Source organism: Mus musculus, chromosome 10 (assembly GCF_000001635.26).
Source record: "Mus musculus strain C57BL/6J chromosome 10, GRCm38.p6 C57BL/6J".
NCBI classification, from domain to species: Eukaryota; Metazoa; Chordata; class Mammalia; order Rodentia; family Muridae; genus Mus; species Mus musculus.
In genome coordinates this window covers 79,736,117-79,755,050 of record NC_000076.6, presented here as the reverse complement: position 1 = coordinate 79,755,050, position 18,934 = coordinate 79,736,117, and the positions used below count along the sequence as shown (strand labels likewise).

At 52.8% G+C, this 18,934-nt stretch overlaps 1 protein-coding gene across 4 annotated transcripts; it reads left to right on the top strand.

Moving 5' to 3' along the window:
- Positions 1-8,446: 8,446 nt before the first annotated feature.
- Positions 8,447-18,926, top strand: Polrmt (polymerase (RNA) mitochondrial (DNA directed)). Of its 4 annotated transcripts, none has more exons than XR_871707.3 (21): positions 8,465-8,586; positions 9,279-9,377; positions 11,323-11,873; positions 12,933-13,063; positions 13,157-13,343; positions 13,775-13,924; positions 14,054-14,218; positions 14,302-14,472; positions 14,686-14,907; positions 15,120-15,908; positions 16,247-16,369; positions 16,601-16,723; positions 16,841-17,020; positions 17,165-17,251; positions 17,338-17,451; positions 17,542-17,590; positions 17,689-17,787; positions 18,245-18,317; positions 18,437-18,528; positions 18,608-18,684; positions 18,768-18,920. XR_871707.3 is itself a non-coding variant. In NM_172551.3 (21 exons), exons 1-21 carry the CDS (start codon positions 8,499-8,501, stop codon positions 18,815-18,817), a joined length of 3,624 nt encoding a protein of 1,207 aa, NP_766139.2. In that variant the 5' UTR covers positions 8,470-8,498; the 3' UTR covers positions 18,818-18,926. The 4 variants fall into 4 exon arrangements, 2 of the variants coding, with proteins under 2 accessions (XP_030100878.1, NP_766139.2); NM_172551.3 differs by having other exon boundaries at positions 8,470-8,586; positions 17,542-17,594; positions 18,768-18,926; XM_030245018.1 differs by having other exon boundaries at positions 8,447-8,586; positions 17,338-17,594; positions 18,768-18,924.
- The last annotated feature ends 8 nt before the right edge of the window (positions 18,927-18,934 follow it).

The window sequence follows — 18,934 nt, the reverse complement described above, 5'->3', positions numbered from 1 at the left end:
GTCCAATGGACGCGTGGGGGCGGGGCCTCGACTCCAATTGCGGGTTCTGTGGGCTCCTGGTTGTCCCTAGTCCGGTTGTCACCAAGGGGGGCGGGTACAGGTGCAGGGCTGGAGAGAGATACAGACTAGAGACTGAAGAGTGAGATTACAGAGGAACAGAGATTGGAGACAAGGAGCCCAGAGATGGAGAGACCAGAGATACCAGAAACAGAAGACAGAGTAAACAGAGAAGGAACAGAGGTGAAGGAAAACCAGACCAGAGATAGACTGAAACCAGAGAGACAGAAGGAAGGGAAAACAAAGAAACAGAGACAAAAGACAAAGATAGGAGACAGAGATGTACAGACAGAGACAGTGAGAGACAGAGACAGGTGGCAATGAGGTATGCTCGATTTCAAAAGGTGTCAATTGTAGTGACAATTTTGGAAATTTGTGGGGATTTTTGTTTTTTGGGTTTTGGTTTTTCGAAACAGGGTCTCTCTGTAGCCCTGGCTGTCCTGGAACTCACTCTGTAGACCAGGGTAGCCTCGAACTCAGAAATCTGCATGCCTCTGCCATCCAAGTGCTGGGACTAAAGCGTGCGCCACCACTGCCCCACTTGGTTTCTTTTTAAAACACAGAAATATTACAAGAATGTGTTTTTGTTTTAACCCCAGGTGTGGGGTGTGGGGCTGCTTTGAACTGTCCACAGCAGCTGACTATGATTTGCCTCATGCTCTAGCAGAGGCGTGGTTTTGCCAGCTGCAGGTAGTTTCTGAGATTGAATGACATTTGGAATGCTGGGAACTTGTCAGAGGGTATATAAATGTTAGTACCCAGCCAGGTGGTAATGGTGGTGCATGCCTTTAGTCCCAGCACTTGGGGAAGCAGAGGCAGGTAGATCTCTGTGAGTTCAAGGCCTGTTCTACAGTGCAAACACTGGGACAGTCAGGGCTACACAGAGAAACCCTATCTTGAAAACCCAGCTAAACAAACAAACAAATAAATAAATGCTAGAGCCTGCATAGGTTGGTTGTTGGTTGTTCAGGGGGCTTGGCTGCAGTCTGTTAGTAGTTATGGTCAAAGAAGAAACAAGAAGAAAGAAATTAGATTCTCCTCCCCCTCCCTGTCCTTCTTTCTCTCTTATCTAGTGACAGGGTGGTGAGACTTGGGGGCTGGATAAAGAGTGGGAAAAAAGAACCCACAAAGTAGCAAAAATGGGCTACACCTGGTGCTTCAACAAGGGGCTTGAAAGGTAAGGATAAAAGTGGGAAATCTGACTTCAATTGCCCATAGAGGAAATGGCAGGGGGTGAAGGAATGGATTGTGTTTTTCAAGACACCAGCAAAAATGTATTGGTGTTGTTACTACTGGAATATCCCATGCCTTGCTCCCAGAGGAGATTTTCTGTTTTGTTTTGTTTTGTTTTCCTTTTATTCTTCGTATGTTCTGTTTTGAAAAAAAAGTTGGAAGAACAGCTGAGCAGTTGGGAAAATTGCAGGTGGAAATGGAGGGGCCTGAGAAACAGCAGCAACAACAACAACAAATGGCTGAAATGGAAAAACAAAGGGGTCGCTGGAGAGTGCAGCTGGAGAGGGTGAGGGTGGAGGTGGAAGGGCTTGGGAAGTGAGGAGCACCAGAAAGAGAGAAGGAAAAGGCTCAGTCTGGGTGACTGAGAAAGAGAGCGGGCAGGCTTTTCCTGCAGGCGAAAAGGGGAAAAACTTCTCCAGAGGAAGGTTGGGTCAGATGAAAGCTGGAAAAGCAGGAAGACAGGCTGATGAAACAGCCCCTTGGGAAAGAAAGCGTTAATCTGGAACGACTTGCCAGAGTTAGGGAAGGGGTGGGCTGGGGTTAGGAGACCACCATCAGTTTCCCCAGTACACATACAGCATGAGCCTGCTAACGATGGGACAAGGTTATGACAATATAGGATGGGATCCTATAGAAATGATAGAGCCAAGGCCTTTAAAGAGGCTGTGATTTCATATGGGATGCCTTTGCCTTATGTGAAACAAATTCTAAATAACTGGGCTACTCAGAACTATTCCCAAGACTGGGAGAGACTGGTAACAGTTGTACTAGAGGCTGGTCTGAAGTTGCAGTGGTTACCATGGTGAAGTTGTGAATATTGAACAGTGAAATAGAGTGAGGCGAATGGACATAGTAAGAGACCAGTTGCTGGGTGAAGGATGATGCTCTGATGGACAAGAACAGATTCAGTTTAGTGGTGCTGTTATAGAACAATGTCACTCAGGTTCCTTAAGAGTTTGGGGCAAAGTCTGCCTTGCTTACAAAGATTATACAAGGCTCTGGAGAAGCATTCACTGATGTTTTACAAAGATTAGTCTCAACTATGAACAAAGCCAAATCAGACCCTGACTCAAGGCAGGTGTTGATGGAGACCATGGCGCATGAAAAATGTGAACATGGAATGTAAAAGAGTTATTAAGACCATTAAAGGCTCCCTGAGCACCTATGTACAGTAGATAAGGGATCCAACCTGTGTTGGTTCTAACATGTACCATGCTAATATAATATATCAAGCTATAGCTACAGGTCTCCAATATCAAAATGCTTGGTGCTTCAATTGCAGGAAGTACAGTTTTTTGCAAAGAGACTGTGACCAAGCTGCTAAAGGCCTCAGATCTCAAAATGCCCAGTGCTTTAATTGTGGGGAATATAGTCATTTGTAACAAAATTGTGAACAAGGCATCTCAGAGGACAATGATTTTTCTAAATATAAGTCAGAAAGAAGGCCCAGGCTTCCAGAGGTGTGCAGGCAATGTGGCAAGGGTTGCCACTGGACCAATGAGTGCAGATCCAAGAGAAATATTCAGGATAATTGGGGGCCTAGGTTGGGGCCCTGCAGCAAAAAGCACGAGCTGTTTCAGCCAAGGAGCTACATGCAGACTGAGAAACGTTCCCTTGGCATCAGAGATTTAATGCAAGCTGCAGCTGGCAGTGCAGCTCTAGACTTAGCCGCAGGTAAACATCTTACTCTAGCTCCAGAAACTCAGTGTTACCGTCAGCCCGGCCATCTGGATTGAGCATACACAGAACAATGTGACTTCTCCATCTTGGAGATTCTGAGGCTTCTCCTGGGGAGGGCCTCTGCCATGGAAGAACTGTCAGGGAAAGGTGAGGTGAAAAGTGGGCACAGTGACCGATGTGAGAACCTGTGTTTGGGCAGGAAGGACAGACATATATGTCACCACCAGGTTATGGGGCACTGAGGACAAGAGGACAGCGTCTGGGCAGCAGAACTGGGGCAGTGTGTCCACCCAGACACCTGCTCCTCAATACAGACACACCCATCCCTAGGAGACACCCAGGGCAGCCATGGCCACCCGCACCTGCCCGGCAGCCTGTGGCTGTGAGGCCAGACGCAACAACCTTCAGATGCAGTCTAGAGTCACTGATGCTGGGGAGCATTGGTGCTTAGTGTCAGTCCCCTCCCCTTGGCCCCAGGTGACACCTTTAAATAGCACCAGGGTGAGGTTTGCTGGCAAGTTTACCTTTTGGGGAGCCCTCTGGAAAGACAACTAGCCCTTCAGGATGCCAGGATTCCTTCCTGGTGGCTCAGTAGATCCTGTCTCTTCCTGTGCCTGGGCAGGTCACAGCAGGGGGTGGTGCTCAGGATAAGAAGGAGCAGCCTTTCCCCATGTCTGGGTCCATCTGGAACTCACATAGCACACACATAGCACAAGGCCCTGAGCCTCTTTCTGGCCATCCGCACCTTATCCTTCCTCTGTAAGAAAGGCTGGCCGGGGATGGGGTGAGGTGGGGTGTATGTCTGGAAGGGTACTGAGGAAGTCTAGGCAGGTTGCTGGAAAATAATGTGGCATACGGCACCCAGTGCTACCCGGGGCCACTTTTGTTCCATGGCCAGAACTCAAAGTTCCTCTCCTAGGATAAACCCCCTGCACCCCCGGACCTGCCCCTGGACATTTTTGGATTCCCTGTAATGAGATGCCAGGACGCACACCTGGGAGGTGTCTGACTTGGTTTAATTTAATAACAGCTCATTGAAATATAATTTACATACCACATAAATCACTCATTTAGTGTATAAACTCAGTTAGTAGTGCATCAACATTGGGCAGCTCCTGTCTGTCAAACTCCAGAATGTCCCCTCATCCCAAAGGAAGCTGTTCCCTGAGCAGTCACCTTATTTTCTTCCCAGCTCCCAGTACTCTCAAGTCTGTGCTCTCTGGATTCTCCCATTCCAGGCATTTCCTGTCGTGGAGACACCCACTGAGTGTCTTTTGAGAGCTGGTTCTCTCACTGAACAGCACGTCCTTGAGGGCATGTGTGGGAGTCTCACTCCTGTTCGGGGCTGAGTAATATTCCAAGATAGGGCTAGCCCATACTATATGCCTGTCATCCAGGTGTGTGGCAATGACTATTTTAAGTTTTGGTGTGGATGTGGGTTTTCACTTCTTCTGGGCCCATACACAGGAGTGGGGGAGGGGGGAATTGCTGGGTCCTGTGGGGTGGCAGCAGGGGCAGGGCAGGGATTGCTGGGTCACGTGGTGACTATGTTCAGCACTTCTGCTTCAGTCTCTGAATGCTGGCCCGGCAGATGTGGGATGAACACTCCACAGCAGTCTGTTCCTTTCTTTCCTGAGAGGGTTTCTCTGTGTAGCCCTGGCTGTCCTGGAACTCACTCTGTAGACCAGGCTGGCCTTGAACTCAGAAATCTGCCTTCCTCTGCTGAGTACTGGGGTTAAAGGTGTGTGTTGCCAAGACAGGCTCTTTCTTATTTAGTTAGTTTTGGATTGAGCTGTAAGGTAGACGTCAGAAGATCATCCTCTGGACTGTCTGCTACTCTATGGGGCCTGAGGATGGAACTCAGGTCTGAAGGCTCGGTGATAAACACCTTCAGTTGCTGGGCTGCCTTGCGGGCTGGCTTGACTTTTTTGTTTTCATTTTTTGTTTTGTTTTTTTGTTTTTTGTTTTTGTTTTTGTTTTTAAGACAGAGCAAGGTCTCACTCTATAAACTAGCTCAGGCTGGCCTTGAACTCAGCATCCTGAGTCCTGGTCTGGCATGACGGGCATGAGCTGACACTACTCTTGGCAAGAAACTAGTAGGGATCTTTTCTTGACAGGTACTAAGAATTGAACTCAGGCCTTTCACATGCTAGGCTCTACCCCTGAACCAGGCCCCCAGCTGCCTCTCTGTGGCATGCTAGGTGGAGCTCCTGACCACTCCCCAGCTCCTCTCAGGGTGGGGATGCTAGATGTAGGATCCACCCTGACCAAGCACCCACCCGCTTAATGGGGGAGTCTAGACAGGGGTTCTGCCTATGAGCTCTGCCCCCAGACCTGTTTCTAGTTTCTATATTGACACAGGGTCTCAATAAGCTGTAGAGGTTTTCCTCATACTCTCCATCCTCCTGAATATCTGAGACCACAAGCATGGACAAGGCCAGGCTTCAAAATTCTTTGTTTCATAAGGAAACCTGACCTCACCTTACAGTAGTAACTCCACTCTCCATTGACATGGTGACTCTAGTTGACTATTGACTATAGTGGAAAGAGACTTGGATAACCTACCACTGGCCCTAAAACACAGCTGGGTTGCTGAGGTAAACACAAGGGGCTGTGGCTGTGACTTTAAGGGTGAAGCCCCTGCCTAGGATCCTCCAGTAAGGAGCTGGGGGCCTTGTCAGGGGTGGAGCCCCTGCCTGGGGTGTGGCTTAGGGGAAACATCCATGTCTAGGATCTTTAGACTGAGACTCAGCAAAGTATGGAAACTCTTTTTTCTTTCTTTCTTTTTTTCCCTCGAGACAGGGTTTCTTTGTGTAGCTCTGTCCTGGAATTCACTTTGTAAACCAGGCTGGCCTTGAACTCAGAAATCTGCCTGACTCTGCCTCCCGAGTGCTGGGATTAAAGGCGTGCGCCACCACGCCCGGCTATGGAAACTCTTGATGTGGAAAGCCTGGTGCTCCAGCAAATCACAGAGGAACTTGAATAATACAGGATATGGGAAGAACTGGAGTCCCTGATTCTTTTGGCCCACAGAGATGTGAGCTGTCTTGGAGTTATAGGTCCTCCTGCTTCATCCTTGGGGACCAGGAAGGTGACCCCAAGAGGAAGTCAGGATTGAGGTCACTCTGCCTCGGGTATCCTGGGGAATGATCTGAGCTAGTTGCAGAGGGCAGTGCCCAATGCTGAAATCATTCCCAGCCAGTGACATCATTAAGGCCCCGCCTGCTTGGGCAGCTTGAACTGTATAATGGAGGGGCGGCCCCAGGTCTGATCCTCAACTTGAGTGCAGGTGGCAGCCTGAGTTTAATCAGAGGAAGTCCCATGAGTCCTGTCCTGGAGGCTTCTCTAGAGGCTTGGCTGCTCTTCTCATGCCCCAGGGCCTTTGCACTGGCTGGCATTTCTCCCTACCTCTGTCCCTGTCGTCATGCTAGTCTTTCACATAACAGCTGGCTGGAGTTCCCAGGGCTGTCCTCCCTGAGCCCCGCATGGGCACGATCTGACTGTCTACACCTGACAACACGTCTCTATCTGGCTCACTCTTCTTGCTCTGTTCTGTCTGCCTGTCCTGTGGAGGCCAGGATGAGTGGGAACATGATGTTGAACCACAGCGTGGATTTTCCATTGAAGTTTAAGGAAACATGGGCTTTCCCACACATCTTTCTGAGTGTCCCGTGCAGTTGGGTCACTTCCTGGAGTTCTCTGAACCTTCACAGTTGAAGTGTGAAGACTGAGAATCAGGGTTAACCACATTGCTTGCTCTCCTTCGCTCCCTCTCCTCCTCCCCCTCTCTCCTTCTCTGTCTCTCTCTTAATAGTTTATTTTTATCTTATGTGCATAGGTAGTTTGTCTGCATATATGTCTGTGTGAGGGTGTTGGATTCCCTAGAACTGGAGTTACATTCTGATCTGCTGTGTGTATGCTGGGAATTGAATGGGTCCTCTGGAAGAACAGCTAATGCTTTAAACCAATTAGCCATCTCTCCAGCTCCAACTAGACTTTAGGATATTTATTTATTTAATTGGGGTTTGTTTGTTTGTTTGTTTTCGAGACAGGGTTTCTCTGCGTAGCCCCTGGCTGTCCTGGAACTCACTCTGTAGACCAGGCCGGCCTAGAACTCAGAAATCTGCCTGCCTCTGCCTCCCAAGTGCTGGGATTAAAGGTGTGTGCCACCTGGGGTTAAGAGCACTGACTGACCTTCCAGTGGTCCTGAGTTCATTTCCCAGCAACCACATGGTGGCTCACAACCATCTGTAATGGAATTCAATGCCCTCTTCTGGTAGACAGAGATAGTGTACTCAGATACATAAAATAAATAAATCTTTAAAAAAACAAAAACAAAAGCAAAAACGGTGTGTGCCACCACACCCAGCTCTGAGTTTGTGTGTGTGTCTGTTTATCTGTCCGTTTGCTTGCCCGACTGCCTGATTGAGACAAGGTTTTATGTGCATTTTATGTGCTTAAATTTGAATCCGCCTGCCTTTACCTCCAGAGGGCTGGGATTATAAACCCAAAGCTCTCACTGATGCGCTCCAGACAGTAGAAGCCCTAGTACTGAGAAAATGAGCCCAGGTCCTGTCTTCTCAGGAGGGTACTGTCTGAGCTACAGAATTAGCCTGGAAAATTTAGTGAGATTCTGTCTCAAATATAAAATGCTGGTGCGTGATAGCACATATCTGTCATCCGGCACTTCCTGAGCTAGGAGGCAGGAGGATCAGGAATTCACTGTCATCTTTGGCCACATTAGAAGTTTGAAACCAACCTGGGCTACGTGTAGATAGATCCCTTAGTCCAACACTGGGAAGGAGAAGACAGCAAGGTCAGGCTTTCCAGATTAGTTCTCATACATGTAAATTGGAAGCTAACATGAGCTACATGGGACTCTGTGAATGTGAATGAATGAATGGATGGATGGATGAATGAAATCGCGATGTGGTACTATTTACACGTCTTTTCCATCTTTCTACGGCCCTGATTCCATTTGCACAAACACATATACATACAGAGAGACAGAGACAGAGAGAGGCAGAGAGGAGGAGGAGGAAGAGGAGGAGAAACAAATAGGGTAGGGACTGGGCGTGGTGGCGCACGACTATAGTCCCAGTACTGGGTGGCAGAGCAGGAGTATAAGGAGGATATCTGTTGAGTTCAAGGGAATCCTGTTAAATTCCAGGACATTCATGGTTAAATAGTGAGACTTTGTGCCAAAAATGTGCATATAGTACATAATATATACACATATGTAAATGTTACGCACATATATATGAACAAATAAAATAAAGCAGAAACCAGTCAATCAAAGAACAAAAAAATATAAAAACTAAAGAGGGAACTTGGATATGAAAAGAACGAATCAGAAGAGTATTTCTGCGCATGCTCTCTTGCCGCCACGCTGCCCGCTGCCTCTTGGGAGTTGTAGTTCTCCTTCGACTCCTCTCACAGGACAGACCCTAAGAGCGCTTCCGGCAGTCGCAGAACTACAGCTCCCTGCAGGCGGCGCGTGCGCGTGCGCACTGCGGGCAGCAGGCGGCATGTCGGCGCTCCGGTGGACCCGAAGCGCAGCCGGGCTTGGCCGGGTTCTGCGCTCCCCTGGGCCCCACCGCCCGCCTTCGGAGGAAGGTAAAGGAGTGTCGGATCCAGGACTATAATCTTCCCTTCCTTAGGATCCCGGTCACCTTCAACCTTTGTTCTTTGACCTATGGAGGAGTTTCTGGGGACCCATTTAGCTGGGCACTAGTTGGCAACGTCTCTCTAGGTCCGCAGGGCACTTTGACTTTTGATTGTTGCTCGCTTTTCCATGTCTCTGACCCACTGTTGGGGACTTACGGATATTGGCATTGACCTTTGGCTACTTTTAGTTAGGAGTACTTCTTGCTGGATCCTGCACCCCGATCCTTATAGCTTTGGCCTGTTCTGCCCTTGAAGTTGGTCTTTTTCTGGGTCTGGATTTATTTGTGGGCGGGGCGTGTTTTTTTTTTTTTTTTTTTTTTTTTTTTGAGCCATGGTGTTTCCATGTGGTTCATGCTGGATGCTTTATTTGAACTCAGGTCCTACTGCTTCAACCTCCTGAGTTCTGAGATCCCATGCCTGGCAGTCCTTGTCTTTTGATCCATTTCTTTCTGGGCATGACGTAAGTTTGAGGCAGGAACTCACACTAGCTTAACCTAGAACTTCCTTTGTAGCCCAGGCTGGAATCCAATTGGAGACCCTCCCACCTCAGCCTCCAGAGACCTGGGGTAATAAGTGTGCATGCCACGGTGTCCACTTGATAGGATGGTTTCTGTGTTCTTATTCTTCATGTCTCTTTCTAGGGACTTTTGGTGGCTTCTGCAGCTCAAGAAGGAGCTCCGCTGCCAGTCCCCGTGAGCAACATGTCCTGAGGGAGTGGGGCCATGCTGAACTGCTGGAAGGTAAGTTGGTGTCCTAAGTCCTTCTCCACAGTGAAGCCTTGAGGGAGTGTGCTCTGCGTTGTACCTGACCACTCCAAGGGAGTATGTAAAATGGGGTCCAGAGTCCACTGAGCAGTGTTGTCTGGCTGGCCTGTCTGTGGTCCTGTGGGTCCTCTTGTGCTGGTTCTGGGAGCTGCTGTAATTCCATTCCCTGAGTTCCAGATTCCCACCTGGGGCTCTCACTTCTAGGAAGACAGTGGAGGCCCCAAATACACCTGAACAATACCGGATTTGCATTGTTGGAATGCTGACATAGAAGTCTCCAGTTTTAGTCCTGCAGAGTCGAGGTGCAGCTGGAATCCAGCCTGTCTGCCAGGCCTGCCTGTCTGTCTTCCTTCCTTCCTTCCTCTTTCTTTCTTTCTCTCCTCATTCCTCCCTTCTCTCTTTCTCTCTTTTTTCTTTCTTGGTTTTTCGAGACAGGGTTTCTCTGTGTAGGAAGTCCTGGCTGCTTTGTAGACCAGGCTGGCCTTGAACTCAGGTCTGCCTGCCTCTGCCCCTGGAGTGCTGGGATTAAAGGTGTGCATGAGCCGGGTATGGTGGCGCACGCCTTTGATCCCAGCACTCTGGAGGCAGAGGCAGGCGGATTTCTGAGTTCGAGGCCAGCCTGGTCTACAAAATGAGTTCCAGGACAGCCAGGGCTACACAGAGAAACCCTGTCTTGAAAAAAAGAAAAAACCAAAAAAAAAAAAAAAAAAAAAAAAACCAAACAAACAAAAATAAAACAAAATAAAGGCATGCACGACCACTGACTTTGGAACCCAATTTTAAGTGTTTTACTACCAAGTCTAGTAGACGGGATGTCCAGATTTCCCTCCTGATCCTATGTCAGGTCTGCATGGCAGCTGCAGAAGGTGGAGACGCTTAGAGGGTGGGTTAGGAGGTAAAGACAATGGTCTAACTGTGGCTCCTGTCTACCCTTAGCAGCAACTGCTTCCTGACTCACGTTCCAGGGTATGTCATGCTGGAATCTGTCATTTGGGCAGAGGGATCTGCAGACTTAGTGTGTGGCGCCTGCTCCCTCTTATGAGGCTCCTTTCTGTCAGGGACAGAAGGCAGTGCTTTGTGGGCCATGGAGCTTACAGCAGCTATGTAACTCTTCTACTCCTGACAGACCAACCAGTTCTGCCCCAGGGCCTTTTTGCACCCTTTTGTCTCTTGGGTCCCTTCAGAAAGAAGTCGGTGTCCCCGTCTGCCACCTGTTTGCTTTGCAGGTGGCCTCACACAGATGTGTCCTCTGCCTCTGATGTGCCCTGAGTGCCACGAGATGTTCACTGAGGCAGGATCTCCCCAGAACTCTGATCCTCTCGCATGCACTGCACTCCTCCCAACTTTCGTTTTGTACACCTGTGAGCCAGGCCCCTGCCTCACACTGACCTTGGGCCAGGGACTGGAGTACCGGGAGGGGAGACAAGCAGCTGGTCTTGGCAACCAGCGCCTGAGTTGTAGCCTTATGGCTCAGCCTGCCTTGTTTCTGCGCTCACCACTAACCATGGCTGTCTGCTTGCCAAGACCCTGGCCAGTCTTTGGCCTTTTTATGTGCAAACTTGGTTACTGCTGAAAGCCATACAGCAGGGGCCTCCTTGTATGGTGCCAGTGATTGCCTTTTGGTCCTTAGGGCACTGAGTCACGGATGTTTGCGGTTTCTACCAAGCTGTATCAAGTATGTGCCTGTATCAAACTGCAGGCTACTATATATTGGCCAGTGAGGTCGGAGCCCTTAAGGCTGGCGGAGTGAAGGAGGGAGAAGCAGAAGCAGGTGACAGCCGGCAGGAGGTGATAGGAGGGGTTGGCAGGCAGAGCCGAGGGCATGGTGACAGCCAGGAGACTGTGTTTGGGATGATCCTGGGGTAGACTCAGAGCATCCTGAGCTGCAGGAGTGGTTCATACCCTTCTCTGCTCTCTGCAGTGCTGGAGGCTCGGGTGCGGCAGCTCCGGGCAGAGGGCACACCTGAGATGAGGGTGAAGAAGGTGCAGGTGGACCGGCCTCCACAGGGCCACAGCAGCCGCTGGGCGCAAAAGCTAGAGGCTGAGAAAAGGGTGAAGCAGAGGCGCCAAAAGGAAGTTGACCAGCAGAAGCAAGCCCTCACACAGGAGTTCTGGACCCTTCACAAGGAGCCCAAGATCTGGAACAAGAAGCTGGCTGGCTACCTGCAGCCAAGCAAGAAGGGAACACCCACGAACTCAGAGGAAAAGCAGCTGGCCCAGGCCCTTCAGGCTGCTCTGGGGAGGCTCAGCTCCCGTGAGGCAGAGGCCCTGGCCAGGAAGAAAGCCAAGGCGGTGGAGGCGCAGATCCTGGTCCTCCAGCAGAAGTTCCTGGCTTTCTTTGAGTGCTGCGTCTGCACTGGCCAAGTGCCCCTCGCTCACCACGTGCTGGTCACTCACCATAACAACGGAGACAGACAGCAGGTGCTCACACTGCACATGTACAACACCGTGATGCTTGGCTGGGCCCGCAAGGTGAGACCCGGCCCAAGGGCTGCTTCCTTCCCATGGGGTAAATTCCTTTAGGTTTTTCAGAGAGAAAACGCTCTTTCCTTAAAAACGAACAAACAGGAAACAAAACAAAAACCGATTGGAATATCCAGGCATGGTGGCGCAAGCCTTTAGTCCCAGCACTTGGGAGGCAGAGGCAGGTGGATCTCTGAGAGTTAGAGGGCAGCCTGGTCAACACATTAAAATCCTGCTATCCCCTAAAATGAAGGAGGAGATTGGGAGGGCCTGAGTGTAGTTCTGTGCAGGACTTCTGAGTCTCCTGTGCAGGGGCTGCCGCTGCTGTCCCAGTGGCTGCTAAGCCTTGTGGGACACATTCCACGCTCCAGGATGGGAGCGCTTGCTTCTCTTTATTTTTTTTTTATTTTTATTTTTTTTTTATTTTTATTTTTTTTTTTGGTTTTTCAAGACAGGGTTTCTCTGTGTAGCCCTGGCTGTCCTGGAACTCACTCTGTAGACCAGGCTGGCCTCGAACTCAGAAATCCGCCTGCTTCTGCCTCCCGAGTGCTGGGATCAAAGGCGTGCGCTACCACGCCCGGCGCTTCTCTTTCTGTGTGTCGCTTTGGTGCTATGAGAGCTGTGTGTCCTCAGTTTGTTCCCTAACATCTTAGCAGTGTAGGAGAGTGTCAGTCTAGGAGTTCAAAGACAGAAAAGCAAAATAAAAACAAGGAAAGGACAGAGCAGTAGACAGGAGACAGGTCTGTGAGTTCAAGGCCAGTCTGACCTACTTAGAGAGTTTCAGGCCAGCCAGGGCTACACAGTGAGACAAGTTCTCAACAAACAAACAAAGAACCACAACAAAAACCAAGCCAGCTATAAAACACAAGTCCTGAAGCTGTAGCTTAGTGGTAGAGCATATGCCTGGCCTGCAAGAGGCCCGAGTTCAGTCCCCAATGACGCAGTGTCCCTCAGAAAGATGCCCTGTGTCTCACCTACTGCCAGATCCCCCCTCCCAAATTACTGAGGATTTTAGGGAACAGATTGGTCAGGGTCCAGGTGTTGTTCTTGACCCCACCTTGTCCCCAGGGCTCCTTCAGAGAGCTGGTCTATGTGTTCCTCATGCTGAAGGATGCTGGCCTCTCCCCAGACCTGTGCTCCTATGCAGCTGCACTCCAGTGCATGGGACGCAGGGACCAGGATGTTCGCACCATCCAGAGGTGGGTCAGGAATGTGCTGGGGCCCTGCTCCCCCCACCCCATGCTCCCATGCTAAGTTTGCACACCCCCACCCCCACCCCTGTATTGCCTCAGGTGTCTGAAGCAGATGATGGAAGAAGGCTTCCAGCCCCAGCTGCTCTTCACTGACCTGGTCCTGGAAGAGGAGGACCGGGCCGCGCTCCTGAGAGCAGTGGTCAAGGCTGAGCCTGCCTTTCGTCCACCGCCACAGGCCCCAAGCCCAGTTAACACATCCACGCTGCTCAAGGACATATATAGCAAGGTGAGTCCCAGGCAAGAAGTCATGACAGCCTGTTTCATTCCCTCCTTGCATCAGGCACATGTTGGTCCCCTCAGAGGAGCACCCCCAAATCCACTTCCTCTGGATTCTCCTGTTCTGGGCGTTTGCTATCATAGAGCCCTAGTCCCTGTGGCCTTTTGTATCTGGCTCATCGATTACAGTGTCCTCAAGGTCCCTTCACGCTGCGGAATATGTTGGAAGCTCGCTCCTACTCATGGCTCAGTTGTATTCCAGTGTGTAGATGGGGCCTCCTGTGTATCCATCATCTGTTCGGGGCATTGGGCTGTTTTTACTGGGAGTCAGGTGTCTGAACTCTTAGTACTCTGGGTTTTTACTTTGAGTGGACATGCGTTTGGCAGGGGGCTTCTTGACAGGGTGTAGTGCCCACCCTCACTGCCTCCTGTGCCCAGCAGGAGGGCCCTGTGTCCTACCCAAAGCTGCACCTGCCCCTGGACACCCTGCAGGACCTCTTCTACCAGCAGCTGCATGTGGAGCTGAGCTCCAGTGTCTGTGTCCAGTCGGTGGAGAAGGCTCCAGTAATGTCCAAGGAGGTCATTGAGGCGGTAAGGGTCTCATCCTGAGGCTGTACCCATCATGGCCAGTAGGGGTCGGAGCTATGACCCCAGTTGGGGCCTTGGGAGGTCTTGGCAGGGGGCTTTAAGCTCAGCGTGTTGACAGCTGCTCTCCTACAGCGGAAGACCCTGCAGGCCCTGCGGGAGCAGTGGGAAGTGGAGCTGTTGCGCGTGCTGCGGGAGACAAAGGCCACTATGGGCCGCCAGGCCTATGAAGGCCAGCCCACCCTCTACCCGTTCCTGTGCCTGCTGAGCGAAGGGGAGTTTGTGAGCATACTGATGCAGGTGGGCTGGGTCTGGAGGTTCCTGGGCACAGGGCAGATGGCTGTGTTCAGGCAGTCACAGCTCGCGATCCTCTTGCACCTCAGGTTCTGAAGGTCCTGCCTGCGCAGGGTGAGCCCCTTATCCAGTTGGCCCATAACCTGGGCCTTCGGGTGTTAAACCGGCATTTGGTGAAGCAGAAGCAGGTCACTAACCATGTGCAGAAGCTGGGGCAGCGGTACTCGCAGTACCTCCAGCTGCTGGCGTCTGACACCCAGGTAACGTGGGATGGACTTCTGGTGACCCAGGTGGCTCCCTTGGAGACATCCCCTCCCAGTTCACTTCACCCCACTTGCTCCAGGTTCCACCCAGGTCCCTCCCCACCACACTCCTCAGGCGCCCCTTGCCAGCTGCATCAGTCCGTCTGAGCCTCGGTTCCCTCTGGAAAACGTGGGCAGCCCCACAGCTCACCTGACCAGCTGTCCTTACAGGTGGCGCCCTGCCTTCCTCGGGAGTACTGGGAATCGCTGGGCCCACTGGAGGCCCCTGCACAACAGCCCTGGTCCGTGCCAGTGCTGCTACAGCTGGGCAAGCAATTGGCGGAGCTGCTGGTGCAGGCAGTGCAGATGCCGCGCAGCCTGGCGGCCCGGCAGGGTGCTCAGCGCTCCATCCCAGTGCTTTACCATGTGTATTCCTTCCGAAGCTACCGCCAGGTGAGGCTCCCAGGGCCGGCCGGCGCCTGGATGGGACATAGGGCAGCAGGTGTCTGCCATCCCCTCCGTGTGGGATGTGTGTACAGAGCAGGAGGGGTTACATCAGTCTAGGGCTTGGAGTTTTCTGTTCTCCCTGCCTGCGTGGTCCGTTGCACAGAGGCACTGGCACTCGGCCTCTGATGCATACCATTTGTGTCTGCTTCCTCTCCCAGGTGGGCATCCTTAAGCCTCACCCTGCCTTCACGCACCTGCTAGAGACGGCAGCAGAGCCCACACTGACCTTCGAGACCACGGAAGTGCCCATGCTGTGCCCACCACTGCCCTGGACGTCGCTGCATTCTGGTGCCTACTTGCTGAGCTCCACCAAACTAATGCGTGCCACGGAGGGTACCACACAGCACCAGCGTCTGCTGGAGCAATGCCCTCCTGCCCAGCTGCACGGCCCCCTGGATGCGCTCACACAGTTGGGGAACTGCGCCTGGCGTGTAAACGGGCATCTGCTGGACTTGGTGCTGCAGATCTTTAGAGACAAGGGCTGTATGCCCTTGGGCGTGCCTCCCCCGCGCTCAGAAGCACCGCGGCCGGCCCGGTATCAGCTGCCACCCGGCTCCACACCAGTGCACAAGTCTGAGCTGCGGAAGGAGCTGGCGCGTTGCCTCAAGGTGGCTCGAGAGATGCACAGTCTGCGCAGCGAGGCCCTGTATCGCCTGTCGCTGGCACAGCACCTACGCCACCGTGTCTTCTGGTTGCCGCACAACATGGACTTCCGCGGCCGCACTTACCCCTGCCCGCCACACTTCAACCACCTGGGCAGTGACCTAGCGCGTGCGCTATTGGAGTTTGCTGAGGGCCGGCCACTGGGACCACGTGGTCTGGACTGGCTTAAGATCCACCTGATCAACCTGACTGGCCTCAAGAAGGGAGACTCGCTGCGCATGCGCCTAGCCTTCGCAGATGAGGTCATGGAGGAGATCTTGGACTCTGCAGACAACCCCTTGACGGTATGGAGTCACGAGCTCCTCTCGCTGGCAGCCCTCATCTCTGCCTCCTGTCTTTCTCTGGCTCTGCCAGCCTGTCATCCACTCAGGCTTGGGCCACCTCCCTCATATGCTTTCAACCCTTCACCACAGCTATCTGCATCCTTCCTTCCCACGGTGTCCCCTCTTAGTGCCACTAGTGGCTCCCTAGCCCAGCAGCAGCTGCCAGCTATCACCCGAGCAGCCTTCCTCATCCCCCTACATCACACATGCTTGCCTAGTGTCCCTACGTCCCTGTGTTCCACTGAGCTGCCCAGGCTGGCTTGTGCTGACTCGATTCCCATGGATCCTACCCTCCAAAGGGCCGGAAGTGGTGGATGGAAGCTGATGAGCCCTGGCAGACCCTGGCCTGCTGCATGGAGGTGGCACACGCAGTCCGGTCCCCAGACCCTGCTGCCTACATTTCCCACCTGCCAGTTCACCAGGTGGGCACGCAAGTGGACTGCCCATGGCTGAGCCCGAGGTGCCTTAGGAACTGGCATTTGCAGTTGGGTCTTACCGTAAACTGGGATTGCCCTGTGGGACTAGTCTCTTGATTTATGAGGGAGGTTGCTCCCGGGTCTCCTTGCACCAGGTGGTGGAATAAGTTTCTGGGGTGACCTGTGTGTCCCTATTGGGTCATTTGGCCTCAGCTCATGGGCACCCCTTGTGGTCAGGATGGCTCCTGCAATGGCTTACAGCATTACGCCGCACTAGGCCGAGACAGTGTGGGTGCTGCCTCAGTCAACCTAACGCCGTCCGACCTGCCCCAAGATGTGTACAGGGAGGTGGCAACACAGGTGGGTGCCAGGAAACCCCTCCTGTCCCCACTCGGGGTAGCCTTTCTACAAGTGATGGGGTCCTTAGTGGGGAGGGGAGGTCACGTAATGGCTTCCCTGACCCCTAATCCCATCCAGGTGGAGGAGTTCCGCCAGCAGGACGCCAAGGAGGGTCTACGGGTGGCTCAGGTGCTGGAGGGCTTCATCAGCCGCAAGGTGGTGAAGCAGACAGTGATGACGGTGGTGTATGGGGTCACACGCTACGGAGGGCGCCTGCAGATAGAGAAGCGCCTGCGCGAACTCAGCGACTTCCCTCAGGTGTGCAGCCTGCCCTGTCCTCACCCAAGTGTGACTCCCTTCAGCACAGGGACTCTGAGCCGGGCTCTTCTGAACCGTTCTAGTCCTGTAAAGCCGCGGTTCTGGCCCCGCCCACCTGCCATTCATATCGCAATGTCCCCACAGGAGTTTGTCTGGGAAGCCTCACACTACCTCGTGCGCCAGGTCTTCAAAAGTCTACAGGAGATGTTCACCAGCACGCGGGCCATTCAGGTGCGTCCCTGCCAGCCCTCTCCCATCTGGGGGCCCCTCCACCCCACAGCTCACCCACCCAACCTGGTGTACTGTCACACCCACAGCACTGGCTGACTGAGAGTGCCAACCTCATCTCTCACGCCGGATGGCCTGTGGAGTGGGTCACGCCCCTGGGCATCCCCATCATACAGCCCTATCACCGCGAGTCCAAGGTCCAGGTACTTGGGAAATGCCCTTCTCCTTTTCCCTCATCTCCCCTCCTCCCTGCCAAGGGCTGGACTCACCCCTCCTCCAACCCCGGTCTGCAGGTAAAAGGTGGCCTCCAGAGCATCACCCTCACCAGCTCGGTAGATGAGAGTCAGTGAGTCCTGTACTGCGGGGAGGGGAGAGGATGGAGGGATGGGCAGGAAAGGCTCTGGGCTAAGAGGGTACCAGCCTACAATTTCTGTCCACAGGAAGCCCAACACTCTGAAGCAGAAAAATGGCTTCCCGCCCAACTTCATCCACTCCCTGGACTCCTCCCACATGATGCTGACCGCCCTACACTGCTACAGGTGGGTCCCAGGACGAAGTGTGACCAGGACACAGTGTGGGCCCAGCAGGGCGGGCAGGCAGGCAGGCTCTTGCTTCAGGTGAGCGCTGGGTCTAGGTTTCAGTCTGTGGTATTTAGCTGCCTGGGGCATGCCAGCCTTGTTCTGCTTTCTGGGGACATGGACATGGTAGGTACCCCCATGATGAGGGGCAGGACAGGATGGAGGCACTGCTGGAAAGTTGCGGGAGTCCTTGGTGCAGACAGGGGCTTCCCTTTACTCCAAGACCCCGCAGCTGTTTGAGGGAATGTAAGCCATCTTCTTGAACATCTACTACCTAGAGCACTGGGGAACCAAAGGTGTCCAGGGAACCCTGGCAGAGTGCCCAGTGCTGGGGCAGATGACAGGATATCTGTCAGACGAGGTTCAGGCAGTAGCTGGCCAAGCAACTAGCTATCTCACTCGGGATCTCCCTGCTCAGGAAGGGCCTGATTTTCGTCTCCGTGCACGACTGCTTCTGGACACATGCCGCTGACATCCCCACGATGAACGAGGTGTGTCCCGTCCGTCCCGTCCCGCCCCCCCCCCCCCCCCCGTGACCCCACAAGTAGAAAATGGGGCCTTGATCCTGGGAATTTGTACCATGGCTGACTCCGAGCCTGCAACCCCTCAGGTATGCCGCGAGCAATTCGTGCGCCTGCACAGCCAGCCCATCCTGGAAGACCTGGCCAAGTTCCTGAAGAAGCGTTTCTGCTCCGTGTCCAGGTGAGATACCCCCTCTTGTGGCCTGGTGCCCTGCCTGCCACCTGCTGCCGCACTGATGTCTACCCTAACCTGTTTGCAGCATCAAGTCCCTAAAGTCCTCGGAGCGCGCCCTGGTCACCAAGCTGCAGGAGACACTACAGTCCTTGCCAAAGACAGGTAAGGATTTAAAGGGGACATGCACGCTGGCCTTGAGGATGAATCAGTGGCCCGAGCCTAGTTCTGCACTCTTGGCTTTACAGGTACCTTCGATCTAGGACAGGTGATAAGATCCACCTACTTTTTCAGCTGACCCACGCCATGCGGTCCCTAAACCTGTGCATAATGTAAATAAATGAAAGTTTGTGTCTACCTATGCCAGCCGCCACTTTCTGGCGGTGCGCAAACCCACCAAAGTAATGAGACGCTG